The sequence below is a fragment of the Ornithodoros turicata genome, chromosome 3 (genome assembly GCF_037126465.1).
Source record: "Ornithodoros turicata isolate Travis chromosome 3, ASM3712646v1, whole genome shotgun sequence".
Classification (NCBI taxonomy): domain Eukaryota; kingdom Metazoa; phylum Arthropoda; class Arachnida; order Ixodida; family Argasidae; genus Ornithodoros; species Ornithodoros turicata.
This window is the reverse complement of record NC_088203.1, coordinates 59626183-59652849: the sequence shown is the minus strand read 5'-3', so window position 1 is coordinate 59652849 and position 26667 is coordinate 59626183. Positions and strand designations below refer to the sequence as shown.

Sequence of the window (26667 nt, the reverse complement as noted above, 5' to 3'; positions counted from 1 at the left end):
AGTGGACGTGACATACTTTCGTGGTTTCGGAGAGCAAATTGATTCGAGGCGACCGTCCTGGTGTATTCTTGTAACGTCCCAAAATGTGACATCTGAGTGTTGCATAGTTCGCCGCCGTGTACACACATAATGCATGACAGCATGGTATTCTGCTCGCTTCATGTACACCTCTACGGTGGTCAACTAGCCCATCAGAGTGTTAAAAACACAAGGGCACCTTCCGCAACGATACATTACAATAAGAGCGCCTTGATCACCCTACGAGCCAGGAAGCATGACACACGGAGAACTAGGGAGACGCTTCACAGCAAACACGAGCCACGACTTACTGGTGTGACATAAGTTGAACAAAAACCAGGCATACGGTGCACCACGCTCAAATCGCAAAGAACAAGATGTGCGAACAGAAATGTGCTTACCTGACTACGTGCATTCAAGAGATTTACAACAACCGCTTCGTCCTCCTTCGTCAACCATCGTCCGCGCACGATGTTCCGGTTCCGCTTCCGGCGGTTGCGAATGACGGCAATGCCCCGTACTTGGCTTAGCCTTGCCTCCGCATTGAAGTTTTTGGCCGGCGCATGATGATGACGCCACCGTTTTACGTAGTTTTCGCAGTATTTGTGATTACGGTAACACGCCGTCGTCAGATACTATTAAACGCCCGTAGAAATCACAGTATTTTTTTACAAATAACAAAGACGGTTAAGAGCATCAACTGTTTACTATACACATAAAAACAAGACTTTCGTGCAGTAGGCTGCACTTCTTCGGGTTTAGGAAACCTGAAGAAGTGCAGCCTACTGCACGAAAGTCTTGTTTTTATGTATATACCCAAGCAGCACAAAGGACCGGGGCGAAGCCGGTCCAGCATCGGGAAAGAATCCTACAAAGTCGGGGGCATGCCACCAGCCGATACCGGTCCTTCCTCCAGTTTGCAACACCGGGATGATTAAGGACCGACATCGGCAGCAAGTATTCGGTCCCAGCAGGTCCCCGGCGGATCCCCGATAATGCTGGCAGGGGCTCCCCCCATGCATATTTACCCCCCCCCATGCATATTTTGGCATTAATATGCTTATTTTTAATAATTACAATAATTTTGAGTGTAAACAGTGTGTGTAGAGCCCAACATTTTATTTTCGGAGAGGAAATAGACTGACACAACACTTGGAGCACCTCAATAGACTAAACGACGAGTGGTGTACACTAAGCAGTCTGCCTGCATCATCCAATGCATGCCAATTGTGTCTGAAATGAAAAACAAAAAAAGAGGGGTATACAGAAATATGCAGCATGTCCGCATAACTACTGTCATTGCCAATGTAGCCTGAAAAGAAAAGGGTGGAAATGGTCTACCGTAATATCCAGCCTGCCTGCGTAACCACTGGCCCTTCAATGGTGTCTCAAAAGGGGGGGGGAACGTACACAGTAAGAGGTGGTCTCTGAAAGGAACCAAAAAAGGTATGCAGTAGTAGGCAGTCTGCCTAACCACTTGCACTTCGGCAATGGCCCTGGAAGAAATGAACGGCTTGTAGCATTAATATTAGACGTAACGGTAAAATTGCTGCATGGTGGGAAATGGTATACAGTAATATGCAGCCTGCCTGCGTAACCACTCGCACGTCAACAGTGTCTCAAAAGAAAGAAAAAGTATACAGCAAGAGGCGGTCTGCCTGTCCAAGTGGTGGTGCCTCAAAGAAAACGAAGTTATGCAGTAATAGGCAGTCTGCCTATCTGCTCACGCTTCAGTACTGCCCAGACACAAAAATGAATGGCATGTAACATTAGACGTAACGAAACAATTGCTGCACTTCAGCACAAAATAGTATGTGCACGGTACGTGGAATGAGCTTTATCAAAAATGGTAAAATGCACAGCGTAGGGATTACGAAACTCAAGAGTTACCAAGAGAAAATTTAAATTATGAAAAAATGACAAAGCCAACGACTGGGAGAAATGCAAGTCCAGGAAAGAGAAAATAGTTCACATCCAGCGCCTTTGGTGCAAATGACTAGCAATTACTACAACGAAAACTGTAAAAAATGACAGCTGACCGGGACTAGAGCTGACAGTCAATGGTGTGCGCATATTCAGCGTTCCTTCACAAAAACGTCAATAAGCAAAAAAAAAACATGGTCAAGGAGAAGCATCCCTATTGAAAAAAAAAGCGACATCAGGTCTGATGTTAACATCACAGCTGCTCTGATGATGTTAACATCAGAGCTGCGCTGGCTGATGCTCACATCAGAGCTGTCTTGATGCTGATGTTGACATGAGAGCTGTCTTGATGCTGATGTTGACATGAGAGCTGCATTGATGCTGGTTATGGCAATCTTGAAAATGCTGCAGTCTTGGTTTACTGAAATGTTCTGCAAAGAATGCCCCTCATGCCTGCGGTATATGAGTACCGACAAGAACCCTCACGAAACAGGAGATAGCAGCAACGAATCACTTCACCAGAACAATTCACCACTCCGGAGTACGTACCTTTTAACGCATATCCATTTATCATCAACATACCTAAGCGTTGAACTCACGGGGGCACAAAAACTGGTAATGATCGAACGGTGAACAACAGCGCAAAAGAGCACACCTAGGTCCTCATTTCCGGTCCAACTTGTCCTTCTTCCGAAAAAGCACTTCTAAGCGTTGTCATGGCCAGCAAGAGTCCCCACTGCATTTGAACACGGTGCTTGAGTTTCTCTTGCTGAAGGCCGCTGCGTCATACACGCTGAACCTGCAAGAAATATCGTTCCAGAAAATACGATGGCAGGACACCTATATGTAGAGCAGTGTAGAGACATATGACATACCGTCTGCACAAAGTACACAGTCGACTTCACTTGGCGTTCTATCTCCCTGTCGTTGCGCAGATCCCTGCAAATAGAGTAAAACGAACAATGAGAATGCATGGCGCAGTCGAACATATTACTTCAGAGTTATATTAATTACACACCCGAAACGGCAATAATCCTGAAGGCGAAGAACGATTTGGCTTCACATGCAAGGTAGCGTCTTCACTCTTTGACATGTCAAACGAGACCGACTGGTTTGCTCGCGGTTAGAAGAAACGCTTCCACTTACAGACAGTTGCAATATCAGACGGGTTGCAAGAACGACAGCACCAGGTGAGAACAACAATACAAAGCCTCTAAAACGCTTTAGACTTGCTGGAACGCTCGCAATTACGCGAACTACACGCGGCGACGAGAAACGACCGTTACAGCAGCCAAAGCGAAGCCAACAAGAACAGCGCATGCGCGACAGGCAGCGCGCAGCGCTGGCTGGTGGCATGGAAGACAAGCGACGACGCGCGAGCGAGCGCGGGTGAGCCTGTGTTGAAATGGGCATGGAGCCAACATCTCCGCGCAATGGCTTGGCGGACGAAATATGACGACGGGTAGAATCGTACTACCTCTTGAGATTGTGGCCGTTCCAGGATCTTTCAGAAATGCTGCTGTTTTCATAAGAATCCCTGAATGTTGTGTTTGAAGCAAAATTGCAACATGAGATTGGCCAAAGCTAAGGTATTAGTTAGTTATGATTGTGAACAGATCGGCAGTGCAACCTGACAGTGAGAGATCAATAGAATCAAAAACAACAAAACACTCACTGTTTTGCCGACCCTTTCTCTAGTGTTCTTTCTTTCTTTCTTTTTTTTTTGTTTGTTATAATGAAGGAAAGCAAGGTTAAATGCTACATTTTTCTTGACTGTGTGCGATGGTGTACATCGCAGGTTCCTCATGTGCCATGAATCTACTTAAAAGCTGCTGATGGTGGCAGGGATTCACATTTATAACAGTGACCAGAATGCGGCAGGAGTACTTTTGAGGCACTCTGGCCACGTTGACCACAAAACGGCGTTCCATACTCCCTCCGAACCAAACTTTGCAAAACTTGTTGCTCAGAAACATTAAGAACACACACGCCGGCCATTTGCACCCAGCAATGACAACCAAAACAAAGATGATGGCGATGGCAGTCGCGGTAGCCCAAATGCAGGGAGCTCCAGCGTAGTCTTTGCGGGTTTCGGTGCAGCGGTTTTCGTCCGATCAGTTCGACTTGCTAAAGCTCTCTTCGTTTCGTTTCACGTGAGTTTTTCGATTCGGGAGATTCGGTCGTTTCGTTCGGGCGTGGCCGACTCTTCCCGAGTATCTTGTACTTGCGTGCTTTGCAGTGAGGCTCCATTAATACTTCTGTTCAGGGTGCTGCGTGTGCATGTTTTCCGTCATACAACACAACACAACACAACACATGAAGTGAACTGCAGCCCAATGTTTGAAAGAGTTACCTCATACCAGACAGCCAAATTCCTTCCTGAAGGGATGCTTCACTGTCTCGTACAGCTTGGGACAAAAGTTTCTGAAACACGGGTGTTTTGTATTTCACTTCTCTACGCCTCCCCTGCGGCCTAAGGGGAACACTTGTTGAACAGAATCCCCAAGGATTCTGCTCAACAAGCATTTCCCAAAGGTGGCTGGGAAAAGTCCAATACAGAAAACCCGTGTTTCAGAAACTTTGTCTCGAGCTGTACCATCCGATCACGTGTTACCGAATCTGCATAAACATCGGGAGACGAGCGGGAAGAAATACTTAGCCAGTACACCACAGCAGATCGGGACGTTAACGGGGATCCATCGGGAAAGAATCCTGGCCGGGACGCAAACGGGAATCTATCGGGAAAGAATTCTGACCGGGACACGAACGGGGATCTATCGGGAAATAATTTTATGTAGTTTCCCTCTCCCTCAATTCTTCCCCCTCACATAGTCGGGAAGCAGTCGGGCTCGTGACGGCGATATCGGCCACCTCGAACCCATCATCCCCGTTACGTTCCCAGCCGAATCCCAGTCCTTTGTGCTGCTTGGGTACTAAACAGTTGATGCTCTTAACCGACTTTGTTATTTTTGATTCTGCATCGCCGGAAACTTGTACATTGTTTTTTCTTCACGTTCTACGATATTTTTTTACAGTGCAGCGAAGCCCGGCGTCGTCAAATGGAGATGACGTAAGAAGAACCCAGCAGGACAGGGAAGCAGCACTCCTCTACTGCTGGGAACACCATCCAGCGGTGCATACGCATGTCGTAGACTTTGTGTGAAAACTCCCTTCCTCTGCCCCCCCCGCCCCCCCACCCCTAGCTGCCTCAGGCCGCACAAGTTTCTAACAACAAGAGATGTAGATGTAACAAGTAACAAGAGATGTATTACATGTGCACACTGTTCATATCGCCAATTTCATAACTTCGCAGTGCTTATTATGGTTCCTTGCTTCTCCGCAAGGCGCCGCTTCGCAAAATATATGGCACAATGATTGCAAACCACAACACAGATTGCAAACCACACACACACATGCACACACAAAAAATGCAGTGCTGATGGTTGTCTAGAAGAGTCTTCTTGCAATAAAGAATACAAACACGAAGTGAAGACCCTGCCAGGAGGCCTCATTGTCGAAAATAAGGAAACCTAGTCAATTCATCAGCAGATGACTAAAATGCTTATGCCCAAAATTACCATATTACATGAATACTCGTCGCACGATTTTGTCTCGTGCGGCAATCCCAGTTGGTGTGTCACCGCCTTGATGACCCGGCCCGTCTCTCTCACAAGTTTCTGCAGTAAGTAAATGGAATAGTTAAACATCCATGTTATTAATTTCAGAATAATCATAAACAGTGACACAAGTGACAAGCGTGGAATGTGGTTTGCCAATGTAAACCTTACGAGTTGAGAGTCAGCAGCTGACCTAGTACCCTCCTTTGTTTTGTGTCATTTGTGTTGCTGGCTATGCAGTGTTCTAATGCACCAACTACAAAACAGCTTACAAACGCTTGTTTAGAATGATGGGGTATATGTTAGTTTTGCGTATAATGATACGTGAAGCAGCAATGAGTTCCATGTAGCTGCGGTCATTTTCTGTTTCCTCATGCCATTATAGCTCGTTCGTGCTGAGAAAAGTTAGTAGTGTCATTCTGTTCATATGGTTTGTTTTTATACTGCCCATGCTTCACGCTGTTGCGTTGTGTAAAACAAAAATACCAATTTCTTTCTGCTATCTGCCTGTAGGATCAGTCAGCTCGATGATCTGGGGTATGCACTAGTTGTGAAGTATTGCACACGCAACAATGATGGAAAATGTCTTCTTTGTTGGGTATGTAAGACACAAACTGGATTTATCGAGGTACCTGATCCTTGCTTTTAGCACTCCAGACGTCCGTAAGTGCCTGTCTTCAGCTTCATTCGACGGGTCTGTTAAAAGGTGTGAGCAACCGTGACTGCACAGGGTAGCCCGAGTCACCTGCCGGAAGCATACCTTTATATTACCAGGTTTCATATTGTATTAGTGATGTAATATCTAATATATTTGTAACCTTGTCGACCAGTCAGCTCTGAGGCGTTATGCCTGCTTCCAACACGTCATGAAGGTTGCAGAAGGTCATGAAGGTTGCACGCTATCATATATTGACCCGGGCCACCTGACCAGGTCAACTAGATGAACGCCCAGTCTGTGTCGCAAACTGCATGTACGTTGATAGACTATAGATGCCTTTCCTGTCGCGGTAGATCTGACGCAGATGTCGGCTGGGAGCCTCGACGACCACGTGAATGCAGCCAATGGCTCCCAGCAGATTTTGGGAACGCTGCAAACGTAATTGGTATGAGGCAACCAGTGTTTTGTGGTTTGGCAACCAAAGCTCATTGACTGGCCACTGTATTCAGATATAGTTTTCATATCTTAAATTAAATATCAGACACTTTTGTTTCAACGAGTTATTTTTTGAGATTACTTACACTATTTCAAGAGTATTTTATTGAAGTACATCTTCTGGTTATTGTATTGTTAACTGCTATAAGGCCAATAGAAATCAGTTATCAATGTAGACACTGAGTAGCCTAGCTAAACGTATTTTAACTTTGCTCAGACTAAACTTCAAGAAAGCGTTCGTGCAGCTTGAATACTACCCATCTCTGACTGCAACTGCTGATGTTTAATGTAACAAGAAATTTCCCAAGGTGGTGGTCTTCAGGATGTCGTTCGGTGTTCAGGGAAACTTACTTTGTGACGCAGCCATGTCGACGATGGCATTTGTGACCCCGGTTACAACGCGGGATGCGGTGCTTTGGCTAACAGCCGCCTCGTTACCAATTACGGAATGGTAGCTGCACCTAACGTAAAATCGCAGATCAAGTATCATTTGAACATCCACGGGAATGTCATGGCGCAGTGGGCCGTCTCAAGGACGGTTCCAGGACGTCGCACAAACTACGTATGGAGACACTTCGGAGCCTGTAATAGCGGAGCATGTGACTATCGCGGATGTGCGCTAGTGCATTCCTTCTAGTGAAAACCTGATTACGCTATTCGTCATTCGAATTCGAGCGCAGCAGCGCACACACCCATGATGATCGTAACACCAGCTACGACACCTCGGCAGCTCTGGTAAGCCATCTCGTAAGTTACGAGGATTTTGCGATGTGCGCGCTTTGTGAATATGCATTTTGTCGTGCCTTCTGGTAGTTATGATAGGTTTTGTCGTACAAGTCTTTTGTGAATGGAACCCCAGATGTTCTTTATTTGTCTTTCTTTTTTGAATTGCGGATCGACCACTGTCCCGCGAAAGTATTGTGTACGTTTCTTCAAGACAGACTGCTCTGAGCCCAAGGCAATGCTGAGCGCCACTCCTTTCTTCTTAAAGGTCAGCTGCCCCGATATCCCAAATAGTCGAAACAGTTGTAATATTCTGAAGGCCCACATCCCACTCTCCACAACATGCACCTTCATTATCCCAGTTGAGTAGAGTATCGTGTTCAACCAACACGCACAACGTTCAACTAGCATCTGGTTAGCGGATAATCCAAATAAATCTGTTGCTAGTTGAACGCTCTTCGTGTTTGTTGTCCTTGTCCCTGTGCATTCTCCAATATGTTAAGTCCAACCAGACATGCTCTCCACATATGTGCACTATAGTGTTCTCAAGATAAATCAAAATTTCACAGTCATACTTTGCATACCCTGTTATTGTACAGTTCAGTGTACGTCTACACTACGTTACAGAGCTGAAACAAGACATGGACAGCAAGGCAGACAAGGAATGAGACAGATCTCAATGATTCTGCATGACATAAGTTACAACTGAACTGATAAGAAACATTTACTTGCGGCTTGTTAGTTTACAACACGGGATTGTTGTGGAGAAAAGGATGCAAAGAGCAGCACTTTATACGAAACAAACCTGCATGAAATGGAATAAGTATGTGAACACATGTACACTCACATAATTTCCATGTTCTACGAATACAGGCAATCATCTTCAAGCAGGAAGAGACAGGGACACAAACATGCACAACAAGACGATGTGCTTTACTATAGCAACTGTGTGACAGAATACAACAAAGTCATTTGTTTTAATCGAACTCTAATGTAAGAACACATGCGCAAGGTCAGCACACTCGTCTGGAAAAAGTGTGAGCAACTTCTTTTAGCAGTCTGTTACTTAATTGCTAGAAAAGTAGATTCTTGTTGTACGTGTTCGTGTCCCTGTCTCTTCCTGTTGGTGGATGATCGCTCAGTACAAACTACCCCACTTCGCAAGTTTACTCCGTCTTCAGGCATGTAGCAAAGCTCATGGTGATGACAAGCTTCTCTTACTCCATCGAATATACTGCATTGGTAAAAAAAATCGTATACATAGTGAGGTAAGTTATAACATCTAAATGGAATAAGTTATCCCTCTGAATATGTTTGTACCCTCATACGGCGATGGGAAGAGCAACATCACATCCAGGTAGCCCCAGATCCAGCTGGTGAACCTTGGACACCTGTGAGAAAAATAATCATTAAGGACGCCGTGTCAAAGAGGGTAAAAGCACTAAAATATACATTGTGCCATGAAAAACAACCAAACTAAACTGTACACAGGACATAAACATGAAGCAACATATTTGCAAAGTACGCAAGTACGCCACCAAAGTGTGTTGGCTGTGTGTGTGACCCTTGTTTGTGCTTATGTCCTGTACTGTTAGCACTCTTACCCTTTTGAATATACTAGTCGTGAGTGCCCAACATGCCCGACAAGATGTTTCAGATAATATAATAAGCAGGGTGGGACTTGTTCAGATGAGATGCTTTTCTGAATTCAGGTGATAAAAAGTGCGGTGCTAGTTGTGGAGAAACACGAATTTCATGCGAAATACAGCACGAAAGGAAGAGATAAACGCGAAATTGCATGGATATGTGTAGTTCGATGCTGCAGTCACGTACTACTTACATTTGATGTGCACATTGCTAATACTATATACATACACATACATGCTCGTGGGTGGAATTTGGCAATGGAATGGGATTTGGCCCGACTCGAACGGAAAAACACTTGCGGAGTCATCACGCATCTAGCATTTGTGGATATCCTGTGGAGATTAATGATTGTCCAACCCATAACTGCAAAATAAAGCACATCTTACTTGATCTACATCATAGTGATCGAGCGAAGTGAATACTGAGAAGTGTGTGAAAACACAGAACAACTATCAAATGACAAACAGACAAACCCATTTTTCCTGACGGAACAATATTGAGCGACACCAAGTGGTATCTAGAGTAAGCGAAAAACAAGGGTTCACATTGAGTGAGCAGCGAAAAATTACACGCACTGCGTTCTGCACAAATAGCAGAGTGTAAAGCGTGACAAAACACACATAAAGGAACTCATAATTTTCTACCATGGGAAAATTATTTAGCAGCGTAATACGATATTCTCTTACACGTCTCCAACAACAACACAAACACAATTTCTGCTCGTCGAACAACACACACCGCTTGAGGAAAGCATATCAAATGCAGTGCAACAAGAAAGCTCATAAATAGCTGCCAATCCTGGTAAATTAGCGTGCCGAACACACCATGCAACTTCACACTGTTCGCAAGGCAATTCTATTGAAACGCGATAATCCTTATTTTTAAACGAATATTTCACGCAATGGTACCTAAATTTATCACTAGAGTCACGCGAAAAGGCATACACAAAGAACTTACGCGTCACGTGGGATCTCAGTTTCACTAAACAGTAGTCACTGACATTTTTCGTTCCCACGACGAGCAAAAACCCAAACTCTATTCACAAGCACGTAAACAGAGAACACACGTCAGAGCTTTGATGTCCTCTATCAATGAAGACTTGACGAAAGCTGAGCCTTGGAATGTCCAGCCCAATTTAGTGTTTAGTGCAACTAAATTGCAGTTTCCAGTACAGCGCATGACTTGCGCTGTCGCTAATTTGATTGGCTTCGACCAGGAGCGCCATACCCAGTTCTGCCTTGACGCCACGAAAAAAAAAAAAAAAAAAAGAACCTCGTCAGCTGGAGCACAATAGGCTCTCCTTAAGGTGATTCATGCATGGAACCTTTCCATTTATTTTCGTACATGCAACTGTGTTCATGAAGAAGGGTCACAACATGATAAGTAAGCAGACGTTTACAGTAAAAAAATAAATAAATAATAATAATAAAAATTGCAGTTTTTCAATCTCGACCACGAGCTTGCGAGTTTCCGTTTCTTCGCTTCCATCGCTTTCCATGACGAAAAATAAGGTGCCGCGGTACAAAAAGCAAAAATATAGAAGGTCCTGTGCCACTCGTATTGCCAACTGTAGGATAAGACAAGCGAAAGCTTGCCCACATCTCAGTTCACAGAATCACATCGTGCCACTAAGTCCAAGGCAACCCACCTTGAAAGAAATATACGGCAGCGGCATTTCCTTTCGTATATAAAACATATACTATAATAATGCCCGTCTTGCAAACTCCCGCATGTGCGAGAGTCCTTCTAGCATCTCAGTCAAAACGAAGGGTGAGGTACCTAAGTTTAACTCAGTTTCACGTATAAGCAGCACTGCAGTGACGAATTTCTTGGAGTATGAGGTTTCAGCGAAGGTATTGTTCGTGTGTCCTACTTAGTTGATTGAAAATATCCATCGAAAGTCAAGCACGCGGTGTAATACAGTATCGATGCAGTACTCCTTGTAGTGATATCGCACTCTTACTCTGCCTACCCTTCGGCGGCTAGCGTGTCGTGATGCAGCGTTACCAAACGTATTCAGTCTGAGGTCTATTTCATCTAATGTTTCCAGATTCAATCGCTCTGCGACATCCTGGCAAATGAATGTTTCTTGACTGCGACCACGGAAGATCCCGCGGACGTAAACCGAACTGTTGCCCATTAGCAGCCGCGCGCGAAATGCCAGTAGTAAAATCGCGTCGGTAGCTTCGTCTTCAGATGAGTTAGCCGTGCACATGGTGGTGGTGTCTGCATGGGCTTTGCCTAGTTGTAACGAGAGGGTCCCAGTTAGGATCGCAAAGCGCGGTCACGCGGTGGCCTTTAGAAGAATCGCAGCTCACCCTTCTTATGCAGTCTCTTGCTCGGTGACCCTTTAATGTGCATCTGAAGCAACGGCTTGATGAAGCACGTATCCTCTCTTGTTTTGTTGAAGAGATATATAGCCAACGTGCAGTTTTACGATGTGTGACCCCTCCACCACAGAAGAAACACCTTTCTACAGGTTTTGTAGTCACTTGCACCAACTGTAGGAAGAGGCCGTGCTTTGAAAGCATCTTGCTTGTGTTTCAGCTGATTGAGTTTCGTTCTTGCTTGAGCTGCCGATATAGCTTATTTCCTTGCTCTCAGCTTCTAGGCGTAAAAGTCCAGTACTTTGTCCAGTTCGGCTCCTGATCCTCCCGATGCGGTGACCGAGCCGTCTGGTACCGTGCTGTGCGTTCGTTTTGTCGGCGACGGTTCTCGTCGAGACGGTAGATATTCACGTGTTGACAAACGATAATGTTCAACGGTGATCTCGTTAGGCAGGACCTTGAGTAGAATATCCGCCAACATTCGCCGAATAAGTTGCGGGCGCAACTCGAACTGCCTTCAGCGTCCCGTGCCCCGTGTCTGTATATGGTCATACAGTCGACGCAAACCTCTGCCGTCGTTCGATGCTGATATTATGGGTGTTGTTGGTACTCGTATCTTTCCGATGTGCTCCTGTTTTATCCTGCGGCGATTTGCGAAGCCCCTCGTCAATATGCCCATAGTGTCCTCGAAACAGGCCGCGGTTGCTTGCTGGCCCGCGGGCCAGATGTGTTTGCGGTCTTATATAAGACCGCAAACACATCTACATGGTGTTTATACGGTCTTACGTTTGGTACAGAAGATGCAGAATACAGAAGGTGCCCAAGGCAGAATGTCTTGAGTCTGTAAAAAGAGCATAAAAATGGTCTACGAATAAAGATGCATAGTAGTCATGCATCCAGAGTAGTCATGCATTTTGGCTCGCTATACAAACGCGATTGTCTAAGAGTATAAAGCACAACTTGACTCGCACAGCAAGAAAGTTGTAAAAAAGATGCAATACAAATTACAATCAAGCAAGACCTAAACAAATACAGCATGAATTCATAAAAACCATGCACAGCACATACATGGCAAGGCAAATGTGTAAGTGTTTGTCGTACTTTCCTCATCTCCCACCCCTACCAAAAAATGAATAGGCGAGGAGGATACTACAACTAGTGAACAAATACGATATTTGATGGTTTGCTGGGGGAGATATAATTTTCTCTAGCGGGAGATCAACAATATTCTAAATACACAATTTTGGAAGCTTCAGTACAATACTTCCGATATTAGCGTACCCTTTACCGGCAGTTTATATACGTCAATGATTTTAAAATTTTGGACGTTAGACCGAGCACCCAAGCAAACAGTACATGAAACTGACTACAGTTGACGCGATGCATGGACGCATATTCGACGTCCAGTCGAAACAATAAACTGCGTTTACAACAATACATTATTATAAACAATAAAAGGGAGGAAGTGGCCTTCTGAAATAAATTTTCGCACTCCAAAACACCAGGGATGGGTGTATTTCCTTCCAGTCGTAATAAGATCACTCTCGGTTTCTGCACAAAAATAGATAAAGCTGTAAACTTCTCCAAGACGCTTGTACTCAATTACACAAAATGCAATGCCCTCTAGAAATACGTACTCCTGCGGAGCAGTCACCAGGTTGAATGCGATGACTCTCGAGCTTACCTCCACGCATTTTTACTTCTGCCCGGTTGAATCCAGCCATGCTGCCGTCCTCATCATACCAAAACGCCAGTTTAATGTTCTTGTTGAGGCCTTCCTATGTCGTTGTCTCAGACTCCGTGATAAAGTTGCGGGAAGTATCGCTTCAATGTAGTTTACGTGGACGCATATTGGGTATTCGCAGCAGACTGCTGCACAACATGTGTTTGAATGGAGGCGCCAAACGGTCAAACAACGAACGCCACGGTCAACTAGATCATCTTTCGTCGAGGCACGGCGCCAGTCTGAGAGAGTGAAACACAGTAGAGAGCAGGGGCGCGAAGCTGTAGTAGAAATCTATTGTAGCTGAAAACTCACGTGACCTCCGGAGCTGGACTAGTGACTGAGGACTAGCCATCCTATTTTTTTCTTTTTTGATTATGTCGCCATGACGTAAATGACGTCTCATCCGTTTCTCTCTCACTACTTTCCTCCTCTCTACTCTGCTTCCCGTCTTCTTTTGTTGTTCCTTTTTTTCTTCTCCAAGTTTTTCTCCAAGTTTTCTTCCAGGTTTTTTGGTTCGCGTTTGTCGGAATGCAGTGAGAGTTACAGGAATACGACGGTGCCTTGGTTGCTTTTGTCACATGAAATATTTTATTGTGCAACATACGGTTATGTAAGTAAGACGTGCACAGCATGACTGCGGTAACGAAAACAACATGACATTAATATTGCTCCGGGATTTGCTTGAAGAAGCCTGATAATGTTGGACTGCCTCTTCTGGCAAGGACTGCTACTGGGGACTGGAGCTCAATGGCTGCAAGATAAAAATTAGTTTAAGATATACAACTATGCAAGTGAAAGTCGCAATGTAAATAGAAAGAATAAAGGTGCTATTGAACGCGAAAGATAAGAACGGTTGTGAGAAGCTCGCCGCCATGGGGTGTGATGAGCGACCTTAGTACAAAAAATACCTTTTACTGCGCTACTTCACAATGATATATTCAGGCCGAATAGCCTGATAAACTTGGCTTTTGCGCCACGTACAGAACAGCGACAAAGTCAACGTCGGACGAAACTTGTCGCGCGAAATCACCGAGAATCAGTACCGTCATGCCTTCATACAGTACGACGAGAGCGGGTATTTAATCATAACATTTAGATAATATTGTTTCACGAAAAGAAATATAGTCTACCATCGTATCTGCAAAGCTACGCTGTCTGTCTCGGTCACAGCGTATTCCGATCCCGATTTACGGTAACTGTTAAGCAATTTATTCACAATTCACGAAGTGAATGCGGTGTTGTAAGGCAACAAGCAATGCCAAATGACTTAGCTGTCGGCAGTTGTTGACCTGGTATCGGGTACGAGGCGTTCGGATGCTCGAATAGTTTCTACAGAACTGGTAGTCCAACCCAACCGCTACACAACACGAGCCGTCCGAAGCGGACGCCGGCGACTCCGTGGACGCCGGTTCCGACCGGCACAGCCGCCGCGCTGTCGCCTGGTTGAACGCTCGCGAACAAATTTGAAAACGGCCAATCATCGCCCAGAAAACGAATTCATCCTCATGAGAACCAATCAGTAACTACTAGCCACCTGATGTCTCCATGACGTTCAATTTATGACGTTTTTCTGACGTCCGATGACGCGAAACGCATGAAGCGCCTCACTTTATCCCGCAAAGGAACTGGCGAGTTTCGGGCCCTTGGTAGAGAGTACCAGTAGAGAGAGAAACACGGCGCCAATCTGTCACATGACTCAGACGGGGTTGCTGTGAGAAAATCTATGAGAAAGAGTTCTCTTACAGATCTTGAGAGAAATTGTGAAGTTATCCTAGAAGCCATGAGAGATCTTACAGAACTCTGCATCTTTTCTCACAAAAACCATCCTTGAAATTTCTCTAAAGATGCACCGTCACAAGTTCCTTTAAAGGGTTTTGTCTAAGAAAATATGTTCTCGGTAAGAATGTCTGTAGGAATCCACATCCTCTGTGAGAATTCCTAAAAGAAAGCTCTAATTTTGTAAGAGAGTTTGTGGTATTTTGCAATAGGGATAAGGTTCAATAAGGAATAGGGTTCACACCCTCTGTTCTTTTTCAGCCGTGTTGTTGCTGATTGTATCGAAAAGTTTGTGTCCATGCGTACTGTCAAGCGGAACGGAAACGCCACAATTCCTGGATCACGCGGGAAATACTACATCTCAACCGTAAAATCAACAGAATAGACAGATTTCACCCATGATTTAGAGACTTACTTCCTTCACTGCGTTGCAAGCTACGTTGCCTGGTACACGGCTGTCGTTTCCGTTTTTATAACGTAACGATGCATAACTTCCTCGGAGTGAATCCAAGACGATTTTGGCTTCGCCTAACTGAAAAAGACACAAAGATTACGTCGATCAACTCTGATGGGGCAACTATTGTCGATGATGCGAACATCGCACGTGAACTTAATAGCTTTTTTCCCTCAGTGTTTACTGTTTATAACTACGTTCTTCCACCACTCACATGTAACCACTGCAACATTGCTGATCTAGAGATCACAAGAGAAGGCATAGTCGATTCCGTTCTGAAACTTGACACTAAAAAATCATGCGGTTCAGACGGCATACTTAATGCCTTCCTGCACAGGTATACGAAGTGAAGTTACAGGTTTTTGTACATAATATATTCTTACAGCTTGCAATCTGGAACTGTCCAGAACGACTGGAAACTTGCAAAGGTTGTGCCCATATTCAAGTCAGGAGACCAAACCTGCTTGTGTAACTACAAACCTGTCTCACTGCTAAGTTCATGCAGTAAAGTCCTTGAACACTTTGTTTTTAGGCATGTTATGACTTCCCTGGAAAATATGTCATTTTTGGCTAGTGTTCAACATGGTTTCCGGAGGGGATACTCCACTGTGACGCAACTGGTTCAGACCTTTCATGAATTCGCCTGAGCAATAGACAATGACGGCCAAGTTGACGTTGTGTTCTTGGACTTTACAAAAGTATTCGATAGAGCAGACACTCTATCGCAAACTGCTCTTTAGAGTGATATATATATATATTGGATAGCGATCGTCTACTCAGATGGCTTGATTCTTACCTCACTAACCGCAAACAGTTTGTAAGTATTGGCCATGCGGTATCGTCTCATTTGCCTGTTCTTTCTGGAGTGCCACAGGGTTCTGTGCTAGTGCCACTACTAGTTGGTTGGTTGGTTGGTAGCTGGTAAAATAACAAGGGGAGGTTGAATTCGCGCAAGCGAATTCTGCTCCCCCCCCCCCCCCCAAAAAAAAAAGGAAACGGTACGATCGCACCACAGAAGGTTCGAGTGCACCGCCACTACTCTTTCTCATCTTCATCAATGATTTATGCGTAGAATATCCAGGTGTACAGTGTAGTGTTTTTTTTTGTTTTTTTTTTGCCGATGACTGTGTTTTATTCACAAAAGTATCTGATAGTGCTGGTCAGAACTGTATGCAAGCTGCTCTCGATTCTGTTTCTAAATGGTGCGACTCGTGGCAGATGAATTTAAACGTAGGAAAATGTGTACAAATGATTGTGTCTAAAAAACAATCACCAATTTTGTCTTCCTATGTTATATAGCGTACCACTCACAAAGGCTTCCAAACATAAATATCTGAGCGTCACCCTCTCGTCAAACCTTAGTTGGACAGCGCATATTGATCATATTGTAGCGAAAGCGTCACGCAAGCTCTGGCTCCTAAGAAGAAAAATGTGTCATTGTACTTCTGCGACTAACCTGACAGCATACAAAACTTTAATACGACCACTTCTAGAATATGCCGGCATTTTGTGGGACCAATTTTCTCAAGTCCTAATTGATTGTCTGGAATATGTCCAGAAGAAAGCCTTGCGTTTTGTGTGTAATTCGTACGGGAGGGATACCTCGGTCACATCGTTGTATGAAGCATCAGACCTGTTGTCTTTAGCCTGCGGCAGACAAGTGAGGCGTCTTCATTTTTTTCATAGTATTGTACATGGTGAAAGTGGTCTTAAGTTCGACGACTATCTTAAATTCAACGAGAGTCGTACCACCAGGCAGAAACACGTTAACCTCATAAGTGAGTTTCGTTGCAGAAAGCAGTTATTCAATTGTTCTTTTTTTTCTCGCACTACTCGCGACTGGAACAAGTTACCACCACACCTGACCAGCATTCCTGGCTCCGCAGCTTTTTCTGAGGCAGTTATGGACCAACTAAGCATGTTAAAATAGCGATCACTTGTTTTCTTGTACTTTTTTCGTTATGTTAGGCTCTGTCTGTGCCAAATGGATGTGTGTCCCTGTGTTGTTCCTTGTACTCTCTCTGCCTTGGCCCGCCTCAACTGATGGCCGGCAGCATTCTAAAAAAAATCATGTATTATTATTTATTTAATTATTGCGATAAAACATTGCATATATGGACTCTCACGCAGGCCCTATAGCACTACATGAAGAAAAAGAAGATAAATTGTATTATAAAGACAACTGCGTACACAGAATAATATCAACACACCCACACATACACATATTCATGGAAGGAAGTAGTAATAAAGACCCGTCGCAGACCAGTAGAAAGCAAGAAGCTCGAAGAACACGAAGGTCTTGCATCTGGTGGGCAGCGTTGGAACCGAGAATCTTGGCGATGCTGAAGAGCCGTTGGTCAATGCGTCGCATACTAATTGCCATGAGTACACGCTCTTGGTGATGTTGCCCACAAGCAATACAGTACAAGTAAGGTACGTAAGTAGTGTAGAGGAGAGCTGGGAATAGCACATATTAATAAACCCACATAACAACAACAACAACAATATTTTGACGATGAAGTGGGGAGGTCCAAAGTCAATGCAAGGTAATACAAAATAATACCCGCACTCTGTTAAGATGTGACATGCCAGCAGATCTACATGTAACAGATGACATGAAATGAAATGAAATGCTTTATTTCCACATCGTACTGTGGTGAGAGTCCGCGAGGAGAAGGGTGACTTGACGACCTCGCGGCTCCCACATACAGATCGGGCATATGTGGCATTGTTACAAGGGAGAAGAAACTGTCTGTGAGAACATATGCAACCACAATCCGATTTTACACAGTTTATATCACATAAATTAAGTTACCATTTACACAATCCCAGGCAATTTACCACATATATTGTACAAGCAATTTACCATATATACGCAATGCAAGCAATTACCATATATATTGTACAAATATACACACTTTGCCATAAGCTATGTTCTACATAAGCTGCGAATGCACTTCCGGGACATCGGTTTGAGGAGATCCGTTTAGAAACTGTGTTACTAAATAGGCTACGCTTTGTGTGCCGCATGACGTTCAGCATTGAGGTAAGAGCCAAGGTCTTTGATTTTGACATTCGCATTGATATGCATGAGCCCTAAAGTTAAAGATGGCCAGAACTCGTGTTAGTGACTTTCTTGATGCAGTTTGATAGGAATAAAACGGCCTATATGTGCGCAGGTTATATATTCACATTATATCAATCTTCGCAAAGAGTCCTGCAGTACTAGGGAAAACGTAGAGTATGGAAGTATGTCCAAGATATGGATAAATATTTTGAAATATCTTCTAATTTTTTGAAGTAATGTTTTGAAGTGTAAATAACTTGTCTAAGTTTGGCTTAGTTGTGGTGTCCCACACCAAGTGACAGTAATTGAAGCGAGAGCAGATAAGTGCATAATACAATAACATAACAGCTCGCCTTGCCATGTATGTACGGTACCTGTACAAAAAAAAAAAAAAAAGAAAAAAAAAGAAACGTGATGCTTTAGGGTGAACTTCATTTATCTGCAGAGTCCATGTAAGGATGGAGGTAAACGTTACTCCCAGTGTTTTTACGTTGTCGATCCTGCTTACAATACAAGTATTGATTATGATGTTTTCTGTAGGCTCCACTAGCGTGTTTTTAGCGGTGAAAAATACGGCTTTTATTTTATTTGTCTTGATATTTAAGCAGTTGGCATCGGCCCATGATTCAACCTTTTGAAGTATTTGGTTAGCATTTCTAATAATTGTTTCAGGAGCTGAACCTGTAAAGAGTAGGGACGACAAACCAGCCACTCACTCTCACTCACCCTCCTTTCACTCTTACATTTTTGCTCACTCATACACACATTCATACGACGGAAATCGACGCAAGCGGCACCTGTTGAACAAGAGAGAAACTGATGTTCTGAGGCTGGAACAACATAGAAGGGACAGATACACACAAAGCCTCAAATTGCCTAAGGAATCAACGATGAAAGATGAAAGTCACTGAAAAGGTTCGCCAGCTGTAGGGATCGAACCCACATCTTCTGGATCACCAGTCCAGGGGTATACCAATTGAGCTAAGCTAACACGCCTCTCCAGTAAAGAGTAAACTGGTATCGTCAGCATAGATAATAAAATCTGCCACTTATATAAATGTAGAAATCTGGCGGTCCACGCAGGCTACCCTATGGAACGCCGCACTTTATCTTGCAGAGGGAAGAAGAGAAGCAATCTATAACGACATATTGATAAGGGCTCGATAGATATGACGTAAACATACATATCACACAATTAACCTGTTATCTTTCCTTCTCCTTTACAAAACAATAAATAAACACACAGAAAACTTACATCTACGCCTATAAGAATAACATAGAAGAATATTGTCAATAAACTAGAGACAGCACATAGCAAGCTGTTGCCCGCTAATTCTTATACGTATGTTAGTGTTCCGGCTTACAGCATTTCACCAAAACGCGTGGCTTGTTCCGGCACTTTGCAACATGCCGGATGCGAACAGGCATTAAGCCAAATACCTGGGCTGCACCCCTATAGGCATTTAACGTAATACCTAGCATTATCGGGCATTTTGGTAAAGGACGAACTCTACGTCATTTTGCTAAATGCCTGACCGAAACTGGCATTTCATGAAATGACTGGAATCGTTTAGTCATTTAATAAATTGCCCGGTTTTGCGTTGTACCTGTAACATTTGTTGTAACAAAAATATATTTTTTATATGCTTATAATACACGTTTTGCTCCGGCAAGCTTCTTTATTCGCGAGAGAACCCCGCAAAATCAAGTGATCAAAAAACCAGGCCATCTAAATTCCGATATTCCAAGAATTCCATGAAATGAGCGGTCTGCCTGAGAAGTGCGCTCCGTGACAAACGCCGAAAGCAATCGGGCCGCGCTAACACCAGCATTGAATACTCATATTTGTTTCCCTACGCAGAAGGAAATCTGTATAACCAGATGAAACAAAGAAGATCCAAACATGAATCAAAGTAGTTGAAGACATCACAAAGTACTTTGTACACTTTCGAAGGGACATCCTTATCGTGCCACTTGTTGAGAGAGAGCTCTTCTCTTCCATCTATCGATATTGTTCGGCTGCTTCTAAATGATATTCCCAGAACGTTACGGTGCGGAATTCACTGAGAAAAAAATCTTGAAAAGGCTGAGGAATAGAAACGTGTCTCAACATGTGGCGCGATAAGGATTTCTGTAGGACACTCGGTGTCTAGATGTATAAGAAACGCTCTAGTTTGCTACGATACCATTCGAAGTTAATGGACTCCCCACGAGCTTGATCTTACTCTGCACAGCGATCCAAGTGGAATCATTATACGTGTAACACGCCGATTTGTTTGTCCACCAACTTCTCACACTGTCATATGCGGAATATGTTCTTAGCTCGGGACCGTGCAACTTTTCGCACAAGCCACAGAAGCTCTCGTCGTAGCCATGCCACTCTCGGACATCGTAATCCCGTTTCCATTCCAGGTAGGATTTATACAAGTCGTAATCACTCATCACGCGTTTAAGGTAATCGGCCAGGTGTCGGGGTGTTGCGAATGAGGCCACGTCGATCACTGAGTGCGGTGGTGCCTTGACCTCGTAATTGACAGCACTCAGTGCCACGGGGATTATATTGAGTTGCAGAGGATAGTAAAGTTTCTCAGTCACGTACTCATCGCAAAGTGAGTTCTCTAGACTCAGGTAGAAATAATACTGTTCTCCAAACATGCGATAACAAGATTCTCTCAAGTTCCGGGCACATTTCAATGGACCGCACGCACCGTAAATGTCTATATCGATATGTTTTTCAAGTTCCTTGACAAAGTTCTCTCGTTTGCTGTGCGCGTGACAATGACTGACGACCCACACGACTGTCTTATTTTTCTTGCGCCAGGCTTCTTCCAACTCCAGCGTAATAGGTTGCTCCTTTCGGGTAAATCCACCATATCTAATGATGACATCAGAATCATACATGTACGTCATGGTCCAGTTGAATTTCGAATCAATGACGTCATGTTTGGGAACGTATGCAAGGGGAGGCGCTTCCAAGCACCAAAATATCCACTTCTGATGAGGATATCGTTCCGTTGGCATGTCGCCAACGTCAATATCTCTGCAGTGAAACACAACCACATCACTGACATTCAAAAGCGCTCTGTTGTACGTCGCGTGACATCGACTAGAACACTTAGGAACCAGAATATCTGCGCTTCCGTTTAGTCGTAATAATCGCGTCCCCCAAAACTTAGTCCAGAACAAAATACGTGGACAGAAACGTTCCTCTTTCTCGTTTGCTTGAGGTGCGCGAGTCGCATAATTTCCTAACACCGGCCGCTTAGGTTGTGGAACTTCGTAAATCGTGTCGAATGAGTAGGCATAATAGAAAACAGTAGCAACAGTAAGTGCAACAAAGCACGAGAGACGATGGAAAGTTTTCATTGATTTGCACGGTCTTGAAGGCTGACGTAGTCCCAAGTACGGCGGGTATGTGGTGCTGCGTCCAAGTTGTCTGGTGGTCCAAGTTTACTCAGCTGGAAATGAGAAACGAATTAGTTATTGGGCGCTACTGGGTGCGTTTCTGACAATCTTATGCCATCAAATGTAGCCTTTCTTGTCTCTACTTAGCGCTCTTTTCTGCTCTGCTGACAAACAGAAACATATAGAAGTGAAAAGGAGGTGGCCAACAAGCAGTTCAAAATGGATAACAACCAGAAATATTTCGAAGACGAAGTAAACACTGAAGTCACACACTTGATGATGATGATGATGATGATGATGATGATAGGAGAAAAAGTCTAGTAAAGAAAAAAGAAAAGAAGAGCGTGTAAAAAGACGAGAGCTCAGCTATGCTCTTAACGAAGGCGATGAGTGAGCGCTGTGCAGCCTGCCGATGAATCGCAGGCCATTCGCCCAGCACTGTCATGACGTCAAAGGTTCGGCTATTTAGGCGGTCCAGGGATCTCTGAAGTTGCAAACGTGCAGTTCGAAACCGCGCACATTGGAGAAGAATATGTTCCGAATCTTCACGCACACCACACGTTGAACACACTTGACTCAAACCGTGGTGGATGGTTTTTAGGGAAAACGGACAACCAATCACGATCCACGTTTCTCTCATTTCATACTACATTAGAGTACGAACCCAATCAATACCCATCATATAACGAATATCGTTTTAGTCCCGCACTCCAGTCATTTTCGGGTACAAATGCCCTCCATCATGTATTCATGTATTATGTAAGTAAGAAGATTCAGACTGGAAATACTTTTTACGTTCAAGTAAGAAGATGTAAGTACAGTGTGTCCGTAGATCGTATACACATCCTGCAACGGTCCAATACTTTTCAACAGTTCATTTCGGGAGAAATTCTCGTTTTGTGCTGTGTGTGGGAGTAACCCAGTAGAGCGTCATCACTTTTGTGAACAAATTTGAACGAGTCTAATGTCTCAGCTACGTGTATCTACTACATATGGGTTATAAGTAGGGTTTCGGGTTTTCGGAGTTTATTTCCCGGCATACTCAGACTGTGTTTTTCGGAGTTTACCATTTTCTGAGAACTTTTTTTTTTCAGAGAGAGTTTTTCGCCGTTGACTTTTTACAACTGTAAATCTCGATGTACCGAATGTCTACGTCTTTATTTTATTCATTTTCGAATACTACTGACCTCTTTTTGATGGCCTGAGTGGAAGTGAAAGAATAGATGATCTCGGTTTGGCCGATTAATGACGTAAGCTCTCCGTCGTCTGCTACTTCCTGCGCAAATTGCTGCTGCCTGTCGCGGTCGCGTGTGGGTACGGTATATCGTGTTCCTGTTCCTAGAAAACAAAACAGACGCTAGAAAAGGATGGTCGTTGTATATTTACGTGCACAAATAGCATAGGAAAGGGTCATCTCCTATCTCACGTTCAGTAGGGCCCAGAAAAAATAAAGAGAAGAACTTGGCGGTGACGACAGACTCTGAACGCGATTCGTGTAATGCAATATTTGCAACGAAAATTTCGTGAGTGGTGATTTAAAAATCTCTGAATCCGCATAAAGTGATGAACAATGCGACTACTTGTAGAAGGCATATGGTGTGCATTATTTGTAAAATTGAGCATGCAGGCGTGACTTTTACACAATCAAGCCATGACGACTCAACAGGATCCGGACATGTGCCGAAGATTTTCCGTTACAACTGTAGACCCCACAGTCGATATAAAATTTTCCGTGTATATAGACAACATTCATTAGATTGTTCGAGAAGCATGCTACCAGTTATTGCTCCCTTACCATATTTGCTAGGAACCGGTGCAGATTTTCGGCGGAAATTATTCTCTAAGTTCTGCGTATTTAATTGCCTTTTTCCGTAATTTCCGTCAGTGCCTTTTAAGGGGGTGCAACACCGTCCGCGTTTCGTCAGTTCCGCTCGATAGATGGGGCACAGGAGGATCTAATTGATTACCTAGCGTTCACTGCGGAGGCTCCTGGTACTACGGCGGCAGACGGTTACATGTTACATTACGCGACTCATCCACCATATCAGCGGAAAGGATTACAAGGCACTCTCTTCCTCTTGCTTTGTTCTTTCACCTTCGACCTCTAGCTTGCCTTTATCACCTTGAGAACAGCGTCCGCATGTTATCTGTTACTTGTGCGTGTGATAGCAGACGGATCGACAATTTCACTCAACAGAACCTCGCGAACACACCAAATGTTTCCAACACTCGTTGTGGCACCGCGGAGAAACAAGAAAGAACAGTAGCTGATTGCGCAGACCTTCACATGGAAAAACAGTCGCTGGCCTATTGAGAAAGCAATGGAGTGGTATGGCTTGCGGATGCCCCAATGGATTCATGAACAAATTCATGGCAAGCTCACATGTGCTACTGTGTGTTCGGAATAGTCGGGATCATTTCGTGAACAGGAAAATTACTGCACCATCGTCAGCCCCAGATCATTAGTGCACTGTCCTGTAAAATTATTGTGGACTGTTCTACGATATCACGGTGCTTTGACACTGGCACATCTAAAGTTGTATTTTTGGTTCAGTGTGATCGGATAAGACGAGCCAAGTTCGTTGACGACGAGACGAGCCATGGCGTTCATTCTCAGTTTTGACGGCATCTGATCACCTGAACAGTGATGGGTGTCTCAGTATAGTTGACAGTGCTGTTGTCGACTCATTTACGCCGACGCCACAACTTCGACACTCATATTTGTACACAAAGTCTAAACAGACGGGAATGAAGCTGCATATGACAGCGGCGGCAGTTATCTTCACGAGCACAGTGCCAGCGGTACAGTGCTTGTGGCGGATTGTACAGCGTGCGGGGGCGTCGGACAGGTTGCTGGTCGCCATCGCTGGTCAGCAAGGGTAGGCTGTAACAACCGGACAACTTGATAGCCAGATGCTTTTGTCAGGGTGTCGAACCGAAACGTTTTTCGTTCCGGTTTTCGTTCCGGTTACATGATAAACGATCCGGTACCGGTTCTGCTCCGGAGCAAAAAAATAACGGTTCATACCGGTTTTTAACCGGTTCCGCTTCTGCCGGGAATATTCATCCCCACAACAAAAAATAAATATTACAAAATGTAAACCCGTTTATTCTGCATACATTGCATTTAATATTAATGGACAGCTGTGAAATTGGTAGCTCCTGGTTCCTGTAGGTTACTGTCTGTTCAAAATGTCCTGTAGGTCTGTTCTTTCTCATTTCTTGAAGCGCATGCTACAAACGGACTTGTTTGTCGTGATGTCATACGTAAAGTACTTTCTTGCTGGGTTGGAGCGATCGCGTCCCATCCGAATGTCTGTTGCTACTGTGTAGCCAGCAAGCACCACCGCGCGAGTACGACGCAAATCGAGGAACACCTTCACTCACAAACGCGCTCGACGGCTCCGTTTTATTTTCTTCGTGTCCTGTCCACAAAAGAGTTGCCACTTCGCATGGGCTTGCCCTCGCGTATACGTAAATGTATTCAACTTAGCTGCTCTCAAACAAGGGTCGCGTTGCGCGACATTACCGATAAAGAAGCCGTTATGCAGCCCCCTTGAGTCGCTGTTTAGTTGAGGAGAGTTTGGGGAGATTAAATTAAAACGAACACTACGGCACATTGCTAGAGAGTCACATGTACCTCTAAGTCTGTCTGCGTGCGCGAACGATAAACCATTACAAAGGGAGCCTAAGGGTCATACTATACCGACATACATTCCACCGTAACCGTAACCCTCGTATAGTATCCATGACATGACTTCAGAGCACACGACGGCTGTTTCATTCGCCTATCCGTAGTTCGAACCGGCGAAGTTTTTCTTGGACCGAAAACCGTTAAATATATTTTTCGGTTTCCCTCCTGAGCGAAAAAAACGTATACGGTTTCGATTCCGTTCCGGTTCGCACCAAAATAGCGTTTTTTTTTTTCGGTTTTCGGTTCGCTCCGACACCCTGGCTTTTGTAACGAGGTGGCATGTATCAACAGCTGCGCACTGGAATTTGTAAGGCGAGCTCAGTGCACAAATTGTGACCAATGAGACGCTGACGCTGACCATCGGCCACCGTGCTTGGAACAAGTCCCTCCGTTCCCTCACCTGGAGAAGGGCTATCTGGCGTACGCGAAGTCTATACCACGTTCTAATCCACGTTCTACACCAGTGTTTTGACTGTCAGACAAACTGTTCGCTGCCAGAATGCAGAACATCGAAGTTGTAGAGCTGTCAACTGTCACCTGTGGCACATTTGTGTTGGTGTTCCCTGTAGTATTTTACTCCATGAAAAGAAAACTAAGCAGGCATGTGAACGCTGTGTTATTTCACTGAAACTCACGCATCCCTCATACAGCACGTCCTAATCCACAAGGACAGTTCAAGACAACGTAACGTTTGAGTGTTGTCTATAGCAGGATGCGACTGTCGCACACAAATGTGATTGGACAATTAGCTGACCAACTACAGCGTTGTGCAGAATGCGCATATTTCATTTAAGCGGCATATCGACTAAGAAGAGCTCAAATATGTGTATATAAAAAACTAGTACATATATAAAAAACAAACAGTCAAAAAGGTGAATACAAGAGATAAAAACGATGAAAGTCACTGAAAAGGTTAGCCAGCTGTAAGACTCGAACCCACATCTTCTGGATTACCGGTCCAGGGCTCTACCAACGGAGGTAAGCTAATACGCCTTCTCAGCGACTTCCAGGGTGCGTCATCTGAAGGGACAAACCAGTCACTCTCTCTCACTCATCCTCCTTTCACTCTTACATTTTTGCACACTCATACACACATTGATACGACAGGGATCGACGCAAGCGCCAAATGTTGAACAT

General features: G+C 44.3%; 1 protein-coding gene and 1 long non-coding RNA gene across 4 annotated transcripts; both read right to left on the bottom strand.

Moving 5' to 3' along the window:
- Positions 1–1120: 1120 nt before the first annotated feature.
- Positions 1121–4845, bottom strand: LOC135388511 (uncharacterized). Of its 3 annotated transcripts, none has more exons than XR_010421442.1 (4): positions 2960–4845; positions 2817–2880; positions 2247–2740; positions 1121–1445 (listed from the first exon to the last, which is right to left on the bottom strand). It is a non-coding gene; the product is annotated as an uncharacterized LOC135388511 (long non-coding RNA). The 3 variants fall into 3 exon arrangements; XR_010421441.1 differs by lacking the exon at positions 2960–4845 and having other exon boundaries at positions 1121–1251; positions 1360–1445; positions 2817–2947; XR_010421440.1 differs by lacking the exon at positions 2960–4845 and having other exon boundaries at positions 2817–2947.
- Positions 4846–20600: 15755 nt separating this feature from the next.
- LOC135389535 (alpha-(1,3)-fucosyltransferase C-like) lies at positions 20601–21341 on the bottom strand. The gene has a single exon (XM_064619570.1). It carries the CDS (start codon positions 21339–21341, stop codon positions 20601–20603), a length of 741 nt encoding a protein of 246 aa, XP_064475640.1.
- Between the last annotated feature and the right edge of the window lie 5326 nt (positions 21342–26667).